General features: G+C 42.7%; 1 protein-coding gene across 6 annotated transcripts in view; it reads right to left on the reverse strand.

The window, feature by feature from the left end:
- The window catches only part of GRIP2 (glutamate receptor interacting protein 2), a 388,526-nt gene that overhangs the window by 160,588 nt on the left and 208,322 nt on the right, over window positions 1-19,616 (reverse strand). Inside the window, exon 1 of one of the 6 annotated variants that reach the window (XM_082209300.1) lies at window positions 1,234-1,413. The exons of the other annotated variants lie outside the window; for them this stretch is intronic. Coding sequence (XP_082065426.1) covers window positions 1,234-1,312 — 79 coding nt within the window. The 5' untranslated portion in view covers window positions 1,313-1,413. Of the gene's footprint in view, window positions 1-1,233; window positions 1,414-19,616 lie in introns of those variants that run through there. 6 annotated transcript variants of the gene reach the window in all.

Consider the following 19,616-nt stretch of genomic DNA (forward strand, 5'->3'; position numbering starts at 1 on the left):
TAATGACATTTCCTCTTGCGTCCAGTCCTACATATCCCTCCCCGATTACCGTCTTCATCACCATAAGCGTGAAATAGTTTCTAGATAACAGGTATTGGCTGCAGATCACAAGCACTATTACTCTAAATCTCATTGAGATTGATGGGACTAAATATGGGTTGCAAAACCGTACACTTTGGTTGCAATCTTGAAGCATACCAGAATAGTCTCTCACCAGTTTTAAAATCATTATTTCTGAGTAAACTGTTTAAGGGTTAGACTTACCATGTAGTTTTATGCATGCCCAAATAATTTTTCTTTTCCACAACCTCTCTCTCTCTCCACACACAAAACTAACCCTCCTATGTATGTCTGATTGAGTTCAATAGGTACGTGGGCTTTAATTGTAGCTTTAATCATTTTAGGCAGAGTAACACCCACCAACAACGACAAGCCTGCATTAGAGTCCCTATGTACCAACTAGAAGCAGACACTTATTTACCAGGGGAACCATTTAGGGAGGGCAGGAGACATTTGCCCCCACTCACTATTCTTAAGACCATGCACAGCTAATTCTCAGTTTGAGGTATAAAGAGAAAACGAGTACTATTCATACACACGGCAGTGTTTCAATTTAAAAAATCCAGCAGGAAGTCTTTTAACATAGATTCTCCACTTTTGACTAGAACCTGAAGAACCACCCCTTTCTCGTTAATAAGCTACCATTTTTACAGTCAACCAGCTTTCAAATTTTTCATGCTAGCCAATACACAGAAACATTCGTGTGTTCAGCCATGAAATACATAAAGAGATTGTCAAGAGAGAGAAAAACCTCATTACACTAATATAGCAAATTCTCCCCCTTCCTCCTCTACGCGTACAGCTAATCATCTCATTAGAGATGCAAAAAAGTCACAGAGAAATTCAGGTAGTTTTCCCATCTACAACCATTAGGAGCCCACCAGATGTCTACCGTGATGAAAGAACAGGACCCCCATGCTTGTTCATACAGGCTCAATGAGCTCAAATGACATGCTAATTTGCCATGCTCATCAACAAAATATAAGCACCCTTGGTTTATCAATACCTCAGGAGCATATTATCCTATCACATACAGCCCTCCAGTATGAGGCTGCGGCACATTTTAAAAAGAAGTCTCAGGCAAAACACTGAGCAGCTCATCCCATCCCTTCATTACAAAGGTGATTAAGCCACCAGAACAAAAAGAAAAGGGCCCGTCAAAAGTGCAAATACCTCTGAGTGCCCTCCACCGGAGGAAGGTCTGCAAGAAGTGCATGCTCTTTTTTTTCAGTCCCAGGGGAGGAAGCAACATCAGTCTGACCTGGCACGTTCCACCTTCACAGGACTTGGGTTACTTCAGCATCTCCCCACGTTCAAGCTCAGGGCAGCCCCTCAGATTAGTAGGTCCAGCTCTACTGATGTGCAACCTGGTCCAATCAGCTAATCACCCATGTAAAGGACTAGAGCTCTCCCCTCCTCACTCCAACTCCCCAAACAAGCAATTAGCATGAATAATTACAGTTCTGATTATAATACCCAACCAAGTTTGAGCAAGAAGGGGTGGGGTGGGGGAGCTATAATTAACTCTTTCTCAGAGATCAGTTAAGCAGATTGTGAAATATCACAGGTCAGCTTAGCTACTGCTGGGGAGAGTGCTCTAATGCCAAGACAAATAGGTGTGAGGGAGACAAAGGCAAGACTAATATGTAGAGCTTCATGTATTAATTACCAAACGCTGGTTCAGTAGACTTGGGGAAAGGAGAAAATAGCTTAGGGGGTCCATTATGCAAAACATTTACCACACAGCGCATTACAAAGTAACGTATTTATATGAAGGTAAGTCACAGTGCTGCAGTTCAAAGAACAAATTCATACGCTTTTAAAATAATTAAATAAAGGGTTCACTACATGTCCAGGTTACAGGACTTTGGCACAAGTCTCAGTACAAGCATTGTCACTTCTCCAAATGTTTATAACCGCTAAATTTAATGGACAATACAGCACTGGAGGGTAATGAGATTTATGATGATCATACACATAATTGGGACAGTGTAGAGGGTCTGGGGTAGTAGACACAGGTAGGCTGAGCCTACAAAAGACCACACTAGCAAGGAAAGATTTAAAAAGCCAAGAGACTATCTCCATCCTCCTCACTGACAGCCAACAGCAAACAACAAAGATGACCCCACAACCCACTTTCTAGATATACAAACATACTGCAATACATACGCATGTATTTAAACTCTACAGCACTCCATACTCCAACCCACAGCAACTTTGGGATAGCCATAGGAAAATGGAGACCTTCCATAGCTTTATTTGATATACATGTTAAAAAGGGGTTACTAGCATAGGGTAGAGCCAGGTAATCTGACTCCTCAGCTTTATATTTGGGAGAAGAAGATGGAATTTAAGCAGGTGCTGCTCATCAGGCAAGGGTGAAGAGAATTGCTGCTGCTGAAATTGCTTTTTCTATGCACTTATTTAAAGATACAAGAACTCTTTAACATCTGGAATGTGACTAAGTAGTACCCCTGTCCATACTCAAGTTAACTTTGCTGTAGAATTAAGTATTGTTAGTATGGGTCTACAGAATACTGTAGTACATTACTGTAGTCATCTCGAAAGCTGAAGGTTATAGGACTGTTCTGGAATGAATGACCTAAGGTCTCAATCCAAATGATTACCCATGGGTATGTTTTCCTCAAATTTAATTTTGAGGGAATTTATTTGGGTTCATATTTGTTGTTGCTGTTTTGGAATATAGAACTATTTTAATATTACTATAATGTTTCATTTAAAACATATGTGTACTGGAGATTGCTGACCTAACACATTTGATTACCTGAAGTCATACATTTTTGGACCCTCTCCCCATCATTAGCAGATTTTTATTTTATTTTTTTTAAAAAAAAACTCTGCTGAATTTTTTATAAGTCCCCAAGCATTAAAACATTAATTTTTATGCAGCAAAGTCTTTCAGCACAACTCTAATTTTATTTATGAAGCCAAGGTACTCAGGGCAATCATACAACATAATAAAGCAAATTAAAATGCAATAAAATATTTAGACACTAATGTGAGCAATTTCAAATTTCTCTAAGTAGGTCTTCAGAATGCTGTTGTACAGAACTGGCATTTTAAACCTCACCCTCACTTAAGAGTTTTGTCATTTTGCTGTAAATATATATATTCAGTGCCATGAAATCAACAAGCAGCTGGGGTTATAGATTCATTTCTACAAAGGCCTATCCATACATTTAAATGTTTTCACGTGTCCTGGTTATAGCAGTGCTATTGTTACAACCAGGGTAGGAATCTCTAATATTTTGGAATTAATACCCTAGGCCCTGGTTCAACTCAATGGCACATGGAGGCTGAATCTGCCAAGCCATAATTCGGAAGTGAATGCAGCTGATCTAATCTGCCCAGAGCAGACATAGGCAAACTTGGCCCTCCAGATGTTTTGAGACTACAATTCCCATCATCCCTGACAACTGGTCCTGTTAGCTAGGGATGATGGGAGTTGTAGTCCCAAAACATCTGGAGGGCCAAGTTTGCCTATGCCTGGCCCACAGCAATGTGCGGATTGGAGCAGAGGGGCAGTTTGCATACAAGGTGATCTGAGGGTTGTCTGTCTTTTCTTTTTGTTTGAAAAGCACATTCAGCCTGTATACAATGACAAGGTGAAACAGGTGTTTCCTGCTGCCATGTGTGCTGAAATCCTTGCATCAAGTTTTCCTGCGAATGACAAATCTTGCTGACGTTCCCTCACTCTCAAGTGGGAATCCTATGCACATTTTACATTTCAATTTCCTCCTCAAGACTCAGGACCACCTCGTAAGCACACACAACTAGTACCACCTAGTAAGGTTTTGTTTGGTTTGTTTTTAAAGTGTACATTTAAAAAACAAACAAACCACGGTGTGGATTTTTAAGAATTCATACAGATTTCTTCTAAAAGCCCTGCACGGAACCAGGACAAGACAAACCTTAGTGATGTTCTGGCATGGCACAAATTTTGTCCTTGGAGCCATCCCCCAAGTAGTAACAGCAGTAATAATTAGGATGACCAGATACAAATCAGGATGTAACAATCAGGCATCTGGTTCAGTCACTGACCTCCCTAGGTAGGGCTGGGGAAAGCCCTGTCTGAACACACAAAAAGACACTACCAGTCAATGTAGACCAGGTGTGAGGAACCTTTGGCCCTCTGGATGTTGCTGAACTGCAAATCCCATCACCCCTTGCCATTAGCCATGTTTGCTGTGTGGTGGTGGCCCAAAGGGCCGCAATAAATATGATAATGTGAACCCCTATAAACCCCTATAAATTCAGGTTAAGAACAGACCTCCAGAACAAATTAAGTACTTAACTTGAGGTACCACTGTACAGCTAATATGTGAATCACAAAGATACAGCTCATAAGCTAGAACATAAGTTGATACAATGGTGCAAATGGCTACGCGTAACACAGATTCCCAACATGCATGCTAGCACAATGTAACAGAAATTAGAACTTTGACAGAAAGCAGTGGGAATCAGAACTGAATCAGCAGAAATTGCTAACGCTTATTGTGCACGTGTATTAAACATGAAATGAGGTAATGATGTATATGATTGGTGGAAATTGAAATGCTTTGTTTGAAATTTATAAATACCCCTACCGGGACCACCGGGTGGGGTTGCAGTTTTGCGAAACAATTCGACTGTAACCTACTGCCTGGCAATAAACAACAATGGACTAATAACTCCTCTTGTCTCTGAGTTTTATTGGTGCAAACTCAGAAGATAAGCCATTTTTGGCTTACAGCAGCTGGGGCTGATGGTTTTTGCAGTTCAGCAACACGCCCTCCCATGTCCAGAGCACCACTCTTGTGCGCAGAAGGAACAGTGAGCAATGGTGAGAATGGGTGGTAGCAGCCTCAGGGAAGCGCAGCAGTGTAGCTCCAGCTGCCCAGTAGTCTCAGCCCTGCTCTGGGAAGAGAAGTGTTAGGCTAGGCAGCTGTAGCCCCCATCTAAGCATCAGGTCCTAAAATAAATTGGTGGAGGCATCAGCTGCAGAGAGCTCTTCCCCCCATAGTGCCAGTTCTGCAAAACAGGAAGCTCAAGCTTTCTTCCACACTTATATCACAATATGCAAACAGTTACGCAACTCCTTCACATTTGCTTGCCCTAACAGCAGTAATGGCTGCCAAATTTTCTACTGGCCCTCAGGGCCTGCTCGAGACATTTTCCTGCCTGAGGTGTAAATGTAACCTCCTGCCTATACCCCTATCCAAGCTAAGGTGCCCCTCCACCTACTTGGCAGGGGGAAAAATACAATAAAAATAAAACAAATAGCAATTTCCTGCCATTTCATGATGCCCCAAATCAACGGCCTATTATGGCAGCCTACTCACTCTTTGCCTAACAATAAGGCTGTCCCTGTTGTTGTGTTAAGAGTCCCATCTGGGCCCAAGAGTGACTCATGTCTTCCTTTTGGTCGTCAGCTCCACCCTTCACAACCACTAGCTTAACAAGTGCAAAATATTATGAAGTCCAGTTTTTTTATATAAGACTTTTTATACTTGTTGGAAACATCCCAGAGTGGCTGGGGCAACCCGGTCAGATGGGCAGGGTACAAATAATAAAATTGTTAGTGTTATTATTAGGCTGAATGTGGGCCAGATTTAAGCATCTTCACCCACTCTGAACAACAAGATCTGGTGCGAACATCGTGATTCAACACATCGTACGTAGTGCTGAAGCCTCTAGAGGTTCCATGTCTGCTTTAAGGCCTTGGGAGATAATATTTCACACAAACTTCTGCAGAAGCAGAGTCTTGGAAGTCAGGCAGCGTGCCTACAATGGATCTGACAGGCATGGGGGAAGAAAAGAAACTCCCCCTCAAACATAGCCTGAGGGGAAACTTGCTGTGTTCACAGGCTTTCTGACATAGTACAAAGGCCTTTGGGAGAAGCAAGCAGGGGCAAAGCTTTAACAGCCAAGGCCCAAGGCCCCCTGTGGATGTAAGGTCTAATGACTTGATCAAAAGCACAGGGATACTCTATTATTTACAGTGCTTGTTCAGTAGCTAAAGGCTGCAGTAAACACGAACCCTCCAACATTTCTCCGATGAAAGTAGGGACATCCCATTCCATAATCATAATTTTACTATTTATACCCCACACATCTTACTGGGTTGCACCAGCCACTCTGGGCAGCTTCCAACATATTAAAAAAACATAATTAAACATGAAAAACCTTTCCTATACAGGATTGCCTTCAGACAGCTCAGGGGTCAGATGACGCCATGCCCCCAAAGATTTCTCCAATGAAAATAAGGACATCCTAAGGAAAAGTGGGATATTCCAGGATCAAATCAGAAACCGAGAAGCCTTCTCTAAATCAGGGACATCTCAGGAAAATAGGGCTACTTGGAGGGTCTGTAATAATCTCAGAGGTTAGAATTTTGTCCTTACCTAATTTAGAAAAACTGGAGATACAGTGCAGTAATGGACTGATAAGAAGGAAAATAAAATAAAAACTTGCTATATTCCCCACTGTCATCAGGAATGACTGCACACCTGAGAGCTCGCTGTATTGCAGCTCTCAGTCCATATTTGGTGCACATCACAATCTGGATCTGATTGACCCCTCTGGCAGCATTAGAAAGAGATAAATAGAAAAGCCAGGAAACCACGGATGCCAAAGTGGTCACTTTAAAATCCTAATTTCTAAGCTCTCTAGTCCACACTGCATTTCAAGATAGCATGAAGTGCTCACAGGAAAACTTAAGAACTGTGAATCTCAGCAGAAATGGGGGCTGATATTACAGCACCGAGGGAGAAGGATTAAATAATTAATTCCAATAGCAACAGAGTGCGTTAACAAGCTGGATCAAACTGCATGAAAGATGGTAGAAAAGTTACCTCCCTCTCACTCCTCCCTCATCTCCGATATACCGCTAAAGCTCATTTATATAATACGGCTTATAGAAATCCAGAGGATAAAGTGAAAACAACAGCAACAACCTATAAACAGACAAAGTTGCAAAAACCTCTGCTAATTGGACTAGTAAAAATCTCTCCTTTAGTAACTTTCTACCTGTATGAAGGGCTAGAGGCAGCAGTGAAGGGTGGTGTTGTTTAAGCACAACTTGAGAGCTGATGGCATTTTGCAGGTTGGAGAAAAGGAGACACTGAACCTAGACCTCTTAGTCAGCGTACTTCTGATTGGGAAAGGCAGATGGCCAATGCACAATAACATTCTTTAACAGAGAGTTACATACAGAAGTCACGTGTGCATTTTTAGATGTGCGTTATCTCTGAAGCTCACAAGACGTCCTGCAAAACTTTCTTAACCCTAGGAAGTGGTGAGCTGTGACTTCAACAAGAAACGTTAAGGACTGGGTGATGTACCAAAACAATCAGCTCATAGTGGCTCCAACCTGCAACACCCATAACAAGTGATGGGCACACCCTACTCCTGACTGACAGTGCAGTCTGGAAAGCAGACACAAAGCTCTATAGTTATTTCAGCAAGGAAGAAACGGAAATGCAGTCCTTAGGAGCAGTGGCAGGTGCAGCCTAATTGTTAATCCTGCCCCCACTGCAAAGTGCTGCTTTACTTAAAGGGACCAGCCTTCCCCAGTTACCTCTTACTGTGGCAGAGCAGGCAGCCTCAGGTCTTTCTGGAACTTCTGCAGTAGAGTTTGAGAAGGGCAGTGCTATATCCATGCCCTCCTCCCTCAGGTTTGGAGTGTTTTTCTCCATCACCCATTGAAGAGGAATCTCATTCATGGCCTCTGACACCACCACCCTAATCTCATTGGGACACCTATTACCGATTTCCTGGAAAATGATTTATCTTTCATGCAGAATTCTACATTGTGGCCTAATGTTTTAGTGCATGCATGCTCTAGCAAAACAGTGCTGGAAGTGTAGTGTGGAGAAGTAAAGAGCAGTGCATTGCTTAAGCAGCTGTGCGACACTCCTGCTCATTATGTGTCGTCCTGAGTCCCATCGCCCTGGACCCTGAAATGCAGAAGAGGAGTTAGACACTGGTGGTGGTGATCAGACAGCAGACAGCAAGGTGTCAGCTGCTACTGTAGAGAAGGCATGTTTTCCAGTGGCTCTCTTCTTTCACCATTGCAAACGTCTTCTTCCCAATGTGGTGGTGGAACCTGATCCTGGTAAAAGAAAACCCAGCACAAGTCCCTGGGAGAAGGAAGAATCTCAGGGTAGTTGGCCGGACTTGGTGATTCAAAGACTGGGAGTGGGAAGCACGTCTCCATTTGGCAATGAAGATAATGAGGCTAGACTAAAATGGAGCAATCAGGAAAGGACAGTTTCTCATTGAGTCCAAGCAAAAGATTAAATTAATCACATTCTGAGCATGTGCCAGCGGTGTCTCCTGACCTTACTGGCCTGGTCTGATGAATGGTGACTGCATAGGCAGAAGAGCTCAGAAAGCACCTTGTTATTAATCAAGGACAGAGAAAGAATTTCAAGGTAAGAGTACCTCACTTGTACTAAAGGAATATTAGAAGCAACAGACATCTGTGTCAAGAGCCCATTATTTACAAATCATCACCATCTCTACATATAACCCATCATGAATATGAGAACATTGCACAGGCAGACCTGAGTAGAATCCCAAATGAGAAAGGAAAAAGCTCAATGTAGAAAGGTGGGTCCCCCCCATGCTGTTTTCTTTTTTTAAAAAAGTTTGCCTCCTCCTTTATTTTATCTATGTTACTAACATCCTTCCTAAGTTTAGCATGTGATTGGTAACATACCACTCCTTGTTTAGTACAGGGTACCTCCTCATTTAGAAGACTGGGTATTTCAGTACTTCCAAACCTCTGGTACTATAACCCCTGGATCGTATGCTTTAGCTACTTTACACATGGTTAACGGTCCCCAACATAGGAGCATCACACCCGTGTTTCCAGAGGTTGTGTCGTACTATGTACAGTATGTTGTGATTCTGTAACTGAGAGACAGAAGAAGAAGAAGAAGAGTTTGGATTTGATATCCCGCCTTTCACTCCCCTTCAGGAGTCTCAAAGCGGCTAACATTCTCCTTTCCCTTCCTCCCCCACAACAAACACTCTGTGAGGTGAGTGGGGCTGAGAGACTTCACAGAAGTGTGACTGGCCCAAGGTCACCCAGCAGCTGCATGTGGAGGAGCGGAGACACGAACCCGGTTACGTGACTACCGCTCTTAACCACTACACCACACTGGCTCTCTAGTAGTTCTATACCCTCCAGGGTGAGAGTCTGCTCTGATTTAAATCTGGGTCCCTCTCAGGTGAAAGAAGGGAGAGGAGTATTAGACTGTCCAGTGGAAGTGGGGCATGAATCCATTATTGCTCCTGGTATTAGGAATATATATAATATGTGTACGCTTGACAGTGAGTGTTTTATGTGGGCTGCACTATTGTTGAGTGTGGTTGGTTGATAGAGGTGATGCTTGAAGTTGGTTGTAGTGGTTGTGTGGAATGGATGATGAATGGGTTTGGATAAATGACTGTATACATGCTGTATTGTTTCAATTTTTATATTATATAATACTCCTTTGCAATGCTCTCAGGTTTTATCCATTTTATATTATGTTTATATTATGTTTATGGATATGGATACTGTTTCTGTATTATGACATGGTGTTATTGTACCTATTGTGTGTATATATACCCATATTTATGTATTATAAACGGCTTCAAGATCTTTTAGATAGTAAGCGGTATATAAATAGAAATAATAAATAAAATAAGCTGTTTTATATTCTACTGGGCCACTTAGAATCATAGAATCATAGAGTTGGAAGAGACCACAAGGGCCATCAAGTCCAACCCCCTGCCAAGCAGGAAACACCATCAGAGCACTCCTGACATATAGTTGTCAAGCCTCTGCTTAAAGACCTCCAAAGTAGGAGACTCCACCACACTCCTTGGCAGCAAATTCCACTGTCAAACAGCTCTTACTGTCAGGAAGTTCTTCCTAATGTTTAGGTGGAATCTTCTTTCTTGTAGTTTGGATCCATTGCTCCGTGTCCGCTTCTCTGGAGCAGCAGAAAACAACCTTTCTCCCTCTGCTATGTGACATCCTTTTATATATTTGAACATAGCTATCATATCACCCCTTAACCTCCTCTTCTCCCGGCTAAACATGCCCAGCTCCCTTAGCTGTTCCTCATAAGGCATCGTTTCCAGGCCTTTGTGTTGTGATTGCAGAGTCCTTTGCACAACGGAATGATGAGCAGTACGTGCCACATGCTTAACGTTGCTTTATTTTCAGTTCAATGTTGAGAAATTACAAACATGCATCTTGCCTCTGCGGGAGCAGAGAAGCAACCGTCCTTCTCCACGGAACGAAGAACACCGAGAGATCAGTGAAAAACAGGAAACCAGTGTATGTCACATCCAGTCTCCCATTCCCGTGGGAAAACCCAACAGTACTCTGACTGTGGAATGTAAACATTGTCTCGTGACAAGCACTTGCCCTCCTCTGGACACGTTCCAGTTTGTCAGTGTCCTTCTTGGTGCCCAGCTTTAATCAAACTGACTCAGTAATACGCCCACCTGCACAGTTGGTCCTATGTGAGCTTAGAGAACATAGGCAAGCTTCTTGTGAAAAGTTAAGTCAAACAAAAGTTCAAACTTTATGCCAAGCTGATACTTAGGGTTAGGGTACTGAAGGGCCATTCATTTTGATGGCTTGTTTTCATTTCATGGCGGTGATGTGGCCTGTACCACCTTTGAGTTCATCAACCTAAGAGATCAACTTTTTGAGTTTCTATTTATAGTTGAGTTACACTTCTGATGTGAAGTTATCACACCCCACCTTTGGAGGTGTAGCAGCTGGCAAAAGGAAGCAAGACTGCCTCTCTGTGGTGGCACCTTGTCTTTTGATTGCCTTTATCCAGTGCACCTATGGCAATGCCATTTAGATGTCACAAAAGACTGTTAATAGCTTCAAGCTTTTTAGTGATGTTTAAATCATTCTTAGACTGTTTCCATTTTAATCACTTAATAGAATGTCTGATGCCAGAGTTTTGATAATTATTTAGATATTTTATATTTAAATATTTCATTTTATATTTTTACATATAGTTGCCATTCTGGGAACATTTTGAATTGAAGATTTGGAATATAAATCTGCTAAGTCAATCGGTAAACAAAGAATATTATTTTTACCAATCATTCTCTCTGTGTGGGTGGTTTTTGGCAGTTTCATGCCATAAACCTTCACCCTCTCAGATGGACTTGGAAAAAAGTTCTAGTGAAATCAGTAGCGCTAAGTTTCAAGCAAATGTGTTTAGGGTTGTGGTATGTATGCCCAGCTTTCAAGCTGCACTAACATCGTGTTTTGTTTTGATTCTTCTGTACACATCCCCCTCCTCCGAATATTGAAATGAGGTCATGTCCCTTATGGCAAATCATTTACATTGCAAACTCCCCAGCTTCTCTGATTTACTTTCAAGTCCCTCAATCTGTTTGCATAATTGGGGCTTTTGAGAAAAGGAAAGTGTGTGTGTGCCTGTACGTGTGTGCGTGTGCGCACAGGCAGCCCTCCTAAGTTTTCACACAGCTGGCAGCCTGGAAGACTCCAGTACAAGAAGGGTTCAACTGAAGTGGAAATAGTTTCTCTTTGAAAATAGGGAATTAAGCTCCAAAAGAGACTCAGTGCAGCTAAATTAGTCCCCAAAGTGCCAGAGAGGGAGCTGAACACGTCATCCTAAATAACAGCCAAAGGAAATAAAAAAATAGTAGGTAAATGTGGTAAATAGTATTTGATGTGTGGATTCTAAGGAATGGGAAAGTAAAAGGCCAGATGTATAAGGCTGTCTTCTGGAAGTGATAAAGGCTTTGGTTAGATGCACTCTTTCCAAACATATTGAGAAATAAAGTGCCTTAACGTCTATGCTAGCAAACGGTAGTCCTACAAGAAGGATAAGCAAATGCATTAAGTTAGTGATTTCCCAATATATGGGGATTTTTTTTCCTAGAGGAGGGTGTCTATCATCATCACAACAGCTCACAGTTCCATCAATATACATGGCGCTTCAAAAGCTGCCTCCTATTAACACATCTGTGTATCAACTTCCTGCACAATTCCTACTGAAAGACGATTGCCGAGTCTTCTTTAACGGAGGGGACCTGAGGCCATGAGTCTCTGCACAACACTGATGTATGATCCTCTACAGACTTAAACATTTTTATAGCCCTCAAGTGTCCCTGAGGCTAGCTCTGCATTTCTTTCCCCCAGCAAATTGCCCTAAAGGACTTTTGTGAAAGATACAAGACTTGACCAGCCCAGTAAGCTGTGACCTAACGATGGACAAGCAAGAATGCCACTCTCTGTGCTCAAGCGTTGATTTTCTAAAAAACAACAACCCGTGAAACAGCTGGATCCCAATCATGCCAGTGGCAGCTACGCTTCCTGCTTTTGATAAGATTTGCACATGCTCACCGAGGGAGGAGTGTCTACAAGGTAAAAAGGAGACGGATTCTCCCCAGGATCATGATTCTTGCCTTATACCAGTTCCTCTCTGTCATCAGTGGCATTGATTGCTCTAGTGGGGCCACCTCCTGGCATCTCTCCATTTGTTCATTTGCTTGCCACACTCTCTGGGCCCAGTCTGGCCACTCCCTAAAGGGAGAAGACAAGGACTCTTCCTTGCTGCTCCACTCATTGTGAGGTCGCTCTTGAGAGGGTAAGAAAATAGGGTGGGTGGAGGAAACAAACTTTGCTGATATGGACTGTTTGCATGGGCTCTGCTTTTATAGACTGTTGCATATTATATGGGAATGCATATTTTTTTTCTATGGGTGAGGATTATAGGGTTGACGTTCTGTACCTGTCCTAGGTAAAGGGACCCCTGACTGTTAGGTCCAGTTGCAGACCACTCTGGGGTTGCGGCGCTCATCTCGCTTTATTGGCCGAGGGAGCCGGCATACAGCTTCCGGGTCATGTGGCCAGTATGACTACGCCGCTTCTGGCGAACCAGAGCAGTGCACGGAAACACCGTTTACCTTCCTGCTAGAGTGGAATCTATTTATCTACTTGCACTTTGACGTGCTTTCGAACTGCTAGGTTGGCTTGTCCTACTCTGCAGCTAAATTGAGCAGAGAGGACTCCATTGTGTACATGGGAGATGACACATCTCTTCTCCGAAGGTGGGAAAATTGAAAGGATCCTTTTGCCTGTGATGGGGCAAGGGGCAGGTAGACCAAGACTTTATCTACAGGTAGCCAACCTATAATCAGTTCAAGGTGGGATTCCTAAGACATGAAAAGTTTATGTATGCCTTGAAGAGAAAGGTAGCAAGAAATGTGTACTGGGATCATACAGAGGACACTAGGATACTAGCCCTAGGGTATGTAATTAGAGATTATTTTTGTTTTAGTAAACTCTAGATTTTCTTTTAATGAACCTGTTGTGGTCTTGTGACAGTTAGAATGGGAGTCAGGACACTAATATATATCAATTAATTTATAAATAACTAGTTAATTTGTAACTCTACAGAAACCAATACATTTGATACACCATTGTGTTACTTAGGATAAACGCTCTGCCTGTCTCTGCTGCTCCCTAATTTTTCTGCTTCCAGAAATCAGCAAGACTGCAAAATCATAAGAGTTTCTCAGGTCAAAGCGGCTTATTCTCATCTTGGCCTGATTTCAAGAGAAGAAACTAAGGTTGTTTTCAAGATATTAAGAAAAGTACTAAGAAAATCCTCAAAAGGCAGAAGCAGGATTTCTTTTTCTTTTTTAAAAAAAGAATGTTAAAATTTCTGTTGTTACAGCAAATGGAGGTTTTGCTTTGCAAAAGAAAACACATTCATAACATCCATCTTTAAATAAGTGGTATTCTACAGTTTTCTCATGTTTATGGATGCTTACAATTATCAACTTCAGATCAAAGGAATAAAAAGAAATTCATTCGCTCTGCTTTTCCTTTCTGGAGTAAACTCATCAAAAGAAAATATTGTGGCTCCCAGTAATAGTTCTGAATAGTCTGCTTAGGTGGTAGGGTTCTCATTATGTACAATATGATCTTTTCCTTGCTTACCAGGCAAGTCCCACTCAGTGTGCGGGCTCTGGAATGCTCTTATGAGCTATTGCATGATCATCTGACATCTTGCAAGAGCATCGCAGAGCCCATGCACTGAGTGGGACTTGCCCGGTAAGCAAGAAGGAGAAAAGCTCCTTCCAGTTCTGGAAAACTCAGTGCAAAAAGAGCTTTTTAAGCTCTTCTTTAAAAAGCGGTTAATTTGCTCAATTTCAGTACCCTTCAGGGAAGGTATGTCCTCCAGACTGGGTTCCCCATAAGCTATTTTATTTCCACCCTAAACTTCCTACAAAAGCTCAGGGTGGTGTATATAGTTTCTTCCCTTCACCATCACAATAAGCCAGTGAGGTAGAGAAGCCTGAGAGGTGATGTTGGGACCAAGGTGACTAACAAACTTTGTGGTAGAGTGGGGACAGATTTCCTTGGTCCCGGAAGTCTTTAAGAAATGCATCAAATCGATCCACCATAAAACTGCAAAGGTCTATCCTGCAAGCATGCACTTTTAGAAGATGATACTCTTCCATTCAGGGGAAGGACAAAGGGAGAATCTGAGGACATCTTCTCCTGCCACACCATTACATGTGGCTATAGCATACTTGTGAACTGTGCTGTTGTTTGATGTCCTAAGGCCAAGCCTGTTGCAATCTCCACTGGGAATCACTAGGAAAACATTGGGTTGAATTCACTGCGAGTCCCAATCAGAGAAGTCTCACTGAAATTAAGAAGCATGAGTGGCTAGCCTCTATTAATTTCCATGGGTCTGTTCTGAGCAAAAGTTAGTTGGACTATTTCATGTGGTTGGTGGACAGTAACTGTAAAATAAGTTGCATTGTAAACTGTAAAATATAAAGCCACCACTGAAACACCGGGTCTTTAAGGCCCATTTAGAAATAGACAGGCATGCCTTGTGAGTGGCCAGACCTCCTGTGGAAAGGCATTCCATAAGGATGAGGCCACCGCAGAAACGCCCCTTTGCAACCTGATGAATCTAACCTGTGTGCACACTAGCAGGAGCTCCATAATCTATTTGATGCTCTGGGCAAGTTTATAGATGTGCAGGTGGTCCCTCAAATAACCTAATCCCAATCTGTTTAGGGGCTTGAAAGGTCAAGAACTATTGACCACCGGCCCATGTTGGAAACTGCGTAACTGCAGCCTCTCCTAGCAGAATCTTCCAGATCTGATTGGGTTCCAGGATAGCCATTAGCTTCTCCTGGACAGGAAGAAATAAAGGCCTCCTTTTCCAGCTGAGCCTTGCCTGAGTGAGAAGAGCTCCCTGAACCCCATTATCTCTTACATTTCTGGTCTTATCCTGAGTCTTGACTTGTTCTCCAGTCCTGGGTTCTGATTGGCTTTCTGATCCTGCTACCTCTTGGGTAGAGGCACCAGCTTCTCAGGAGGATTGAGGGGACCCGATGCAACGTCCTGACATTGTATGTGCAGCATCGCAAGGAGCCAGGGGGTGGAGCCAAACACCATCTGAACATTGAGGGGGCCCGCCCCCTAAAAAAAAACCAAGTGCTTTGGCCCTTAGGAGCTAGCGCCTATCCTATTGGGTCCTTTCCCCCAGTTTTTGACGCCTGGCTCTCTCCAGACCATTGTCCATGGCCAGCCCTGACATATACAAATAAACTAGGACACATCCAGAAGATTTTATTGGCCTAGGATGTAACCAACTCTGTCTTCCATTCATCCTTATTCAGTGAAACAGTTCCTGCTGTTCATTATGGGGGCAAAGGAAACATCATCACTTGAGTAGCTATGCAAGAAGTGCAGAAGTGAAGTCATTAACTTCTGGAATCAATGAGTGAGAAAGCACTGCTAGTTTGAAAAGAAATATATAGGTCTACTCTTTGATATATTGCTGGCAGAGCGGGAAGGTTGAGACACTGTGATGGAGTACAACAGTCTCTCTTGGAAGCTGATAGTCTTTAGTCTTCTGTTAGGTCTCAAAGTTGACAACGCGGCAGTCCTTGTCTAGATCTCCTAAAAGCCTGTCTTTTGAAAACGCCTATCTGAAAGCAGCCTAAGTCTTCTCTGTGTGCCAGACTGACAGGAAAATTTAGCAGCTACAGCTTTTATTAGTAGTAGTATAACACAGCCTTCACCAGCAGGTCCTAGGGTTACAACAATTTAAAATACAGAATTAAAGTTAAAACAGAGTAAAGTCACAGGAAAAGGATGGGCCCTGAAAACACACATCTCAGACACTGATGGCCAGGGTAAAGACATATAGTGGTACCTCGGGTTACATACGCTTCAGGTTACAGACTCCGCTAACCCAGAAATAGTGCTTCAGGTTAAGAACTTTGCTTCAGGATGAGAGCAGAAATTGTGCTCCAGTGACGCGGCAGCAGCAGGAGGCCCCATTAGCTAAAGTGGTGCTTCAGGTTAAGTACAGTTTCAGGTTAAGAATGGACCTCTGGAACGCATTAAGTACTTAACCTGAGGTACCACTGTATATGGCCAGGTCTGAACAAAAATACCCCATCCAAATCCTGAATTCTAGTTGCTGGGGGCAAGAGAGGTAGAGAGCCACTTGCCTTCATGTCCCAGAGGAATATAGTGAACCATTGTGGGAAAGAGTGTGCTTCATGAGGCGCAGCTTTGGCCTGAGCCTGCAGAATTCTTGTCTATGAGCATGCCAATTAAAGGCTTAAGCCACAATGCTTCTTCTGTTCGATTCTGTGAGGCTCCAACTAGGATCTATGCTGGTTGTTGGAAAGAACTATAGGCCATTTCAGCCAGGAGTCCTATTATTCTGGCCTGGGAAGTTAAGTGATGGTCCAGGGCCAACTGGGTACTACTGAGGAATGCAAATATTGGCTGTTTTCTCTGTACAATTTATAATGAGGTGGTGGTCCTCCCTCTATACCTTCAGCCAGCCTGCTGGCATCCATTTTATAATCTGTCTTCAACCTGCCCCTGTGGCAACGATCTGCCCTTGACATCTTACTTCCCGAGTTTTTCCCTCCTTGCTCTGATTATTCCCAATGATGAATATTACAGTTTTCGTGTCTGCCAGTGCTATTGCTCCACACAAGCCAAATTGTTCTGCTTTTAGAAACCAAATGCCAAGTCCTAACTGGGAGATAGTCAAGGAATCTTGGAGAGTGCCTATAGTGGTTTTTGGTTTTTTTAAAGAAGGTAAGTCATTCAAATAAATGCTGATTTATATAGTATTTCAAAAGTTGCCTGCTTCTTATAATTAATCTGCGAAACATAACAGCATAAAAAGTAGGTTAAAATAACCCTCGGGATCATTTGTGAAATCAAAAAGAAGAAAGTTCAGCACTAAAGCTAGAACTCTGAATTGAGATGAAATCCAAACTCAGCCTGTCAAAGCTCAAATGTGGAACATGGCCTTTTAAAACAGGTAATTGTAGACAGACAGCAAGGCATGGCAAAATGCTCAGCTTTAAGGAGTTTGATCTATTGAGCAAGTGGACCTGAAATGCTTTTGCATCCCTTCAGATTGACATATTTTCCTTTCCCACCCATAATATAAGAGAAACATAATGCACATAACCCTTGGGGGGGGGTGTCCTTGGGAAAGAATTGTTTGGTCTTTGTACTACCTAGTCATTAACTCCCTAGGCAAAATATTCTCTTAATCAAATTGTATTTGAAATTTGCCAGTACTGCAGACTTCAAGGGCAAAAATCCAAATCAGAAGGGTGCTGTTTTAGACCACCCGGCCTTCTCAGAATACCACCAAAATATCTTGAAATCCAGGTTCAATGTCTGCTATGCCATGAAACTTAGCGGGCCACCATGGATCAGTCACTATCTTTCAGCCTAACCTGGCTTTCAGGCAGGATGAAATGGGAAGGGGCGGAGGGAATCACATATGCCAGCAGCAGCTCCTTGGGGGAAAGGCAGGACATAAATGTAATAAATGAATAAAATGCTTGTTTAGCACTAAGGAGGTGAGATGAGGAAGTGGCCAAGTCCCATATGCAGCAGCCCAGATGGGGAGTAGCAGAAACCTGCTTCCTGCCCTCTTCAACAACCCAGTCTAATTGTGTGTTGGAGGTGACCTGGCACCTGGATTTTGCATTGCTTTCCATAAATTGCTGCTTTCCAGTGTCATGCTGGGGAGCAGTGGCTTGCTGCCCTGCGCAGCCACAGCCTAGCAGGGGCTGTCTTCCTTAGCCATTCCAATGAGCTAACAGGGAGCAAGCTGGGAGATGTGGCTTCCTCAGCAGACCTCGTGGATGTGGTTTCCACTCAAGTCTACCTTTGGGAACCATGATGGGGCCTCCCAGCGCAGTTAGTTGTTGGAATTCCTCACCCTCCCACCCAGTGTGGTAGGAACTCACCTGAAGGTGAGCAGAGAGTTTCCCATAGACATTGCTATGTATTTCTCGGTCATTTACTACAATGCAACCTTCTAGATCATGGGTCTAGACTTAGTGAAACTAAAAGCAGACCCACTGAAATCCATGGGAGTTAATTATGACAATCCATGGGTTTCAATGGATCTGCTCTATGTATAAATAAATCTGATGCCCACCATATAACCATGAAACAAACATACATCGTCTGCTATAGGTAAAAACCGATCTGCTTATGTATACAGCCATTTTCTGTTGGTGACAACCGACAGTTGCAAATAAGGTTAGTGCCTGACATTATATATTTTTTAAAATAAATCCAAGTGTAGTCTTGCAAGTTGCATCCATGCCTAAGGCTGCATGCAAATACACTGCTGTTGTTGCAGCCGTGCCTAACATTATAGGTAAATATATTGTTATTGTGAGCAGCAACAGCAGCATTTATAGAGGCCGCCCAGTAGCATCCCTACTGATGTCTAATGCTTAAATCCACAGTTCAGGTTTCTGCTACAAGCAAACCTTCAGATTCTTCTTACGGTGAACTGATCAATAACCCATGTCAGGCAGAGAAAATGCAGCTAGTGCAATTAGTGGGGTTGTGTGCATTAGTTTTCAGGAATAATCTAATGGGCGATACTGTGTGCGTTATAAAATAATGACTCCCTTCAGATGTCAAGGAGATGAAGAACTGCACAACTTTTAGAAGACCTGGAGGCAGCCCTGTATCGGGAAGTTTTTAATGCTTGATATTTTACTATGTTTTTATATATGCTGTAAGCCACCCAGAGTGGCTGGGGAAACCTAGCCAGATGGGCAGGGTATAAATAATAAAAAAATAAAATTATTAATATTATTAATATAATTAATTAATTAATTAATTAATTATTATACTTCATACTGCAATGATTTGTAATGGTGATGGGCTACTTCATGTAGATACAGGCTACTATAGTGAAAACATTCTGTGGAAACTGGGAAAAGGATAAGGTGGTTTTCTGTCTACAAACCATACTCTAGATGAGTTGGGAGTAGGGCTTGCCATACATTGCTTTAAGAGTTGCCATCCAAGAACTTTTCCATATCCTCAAGACAGAGCTGAACAGCAACTGAGGAGATGGTGGGTGGAAGAAATTAAGAAGAGCAAAAAAATGTATCTCCTCTCACCCCAGTACATTTCCAAGTGGACTAGGAATGTGTGTTGCAGCTAGGGATGCTGGGGA

The sequence above is a fragment of the Podarcis vaucheri genome (assembly GCF_965113315.1).
Source record: "Podarcis vaucheri genome assembly, chromosome: 2".
Lineage (NCBI taxonomy): Eukaryota > Metazoa > Chordata > Lepidosauria > Squamata > Lacertidae > Podarcis > Podarcis vaucheri.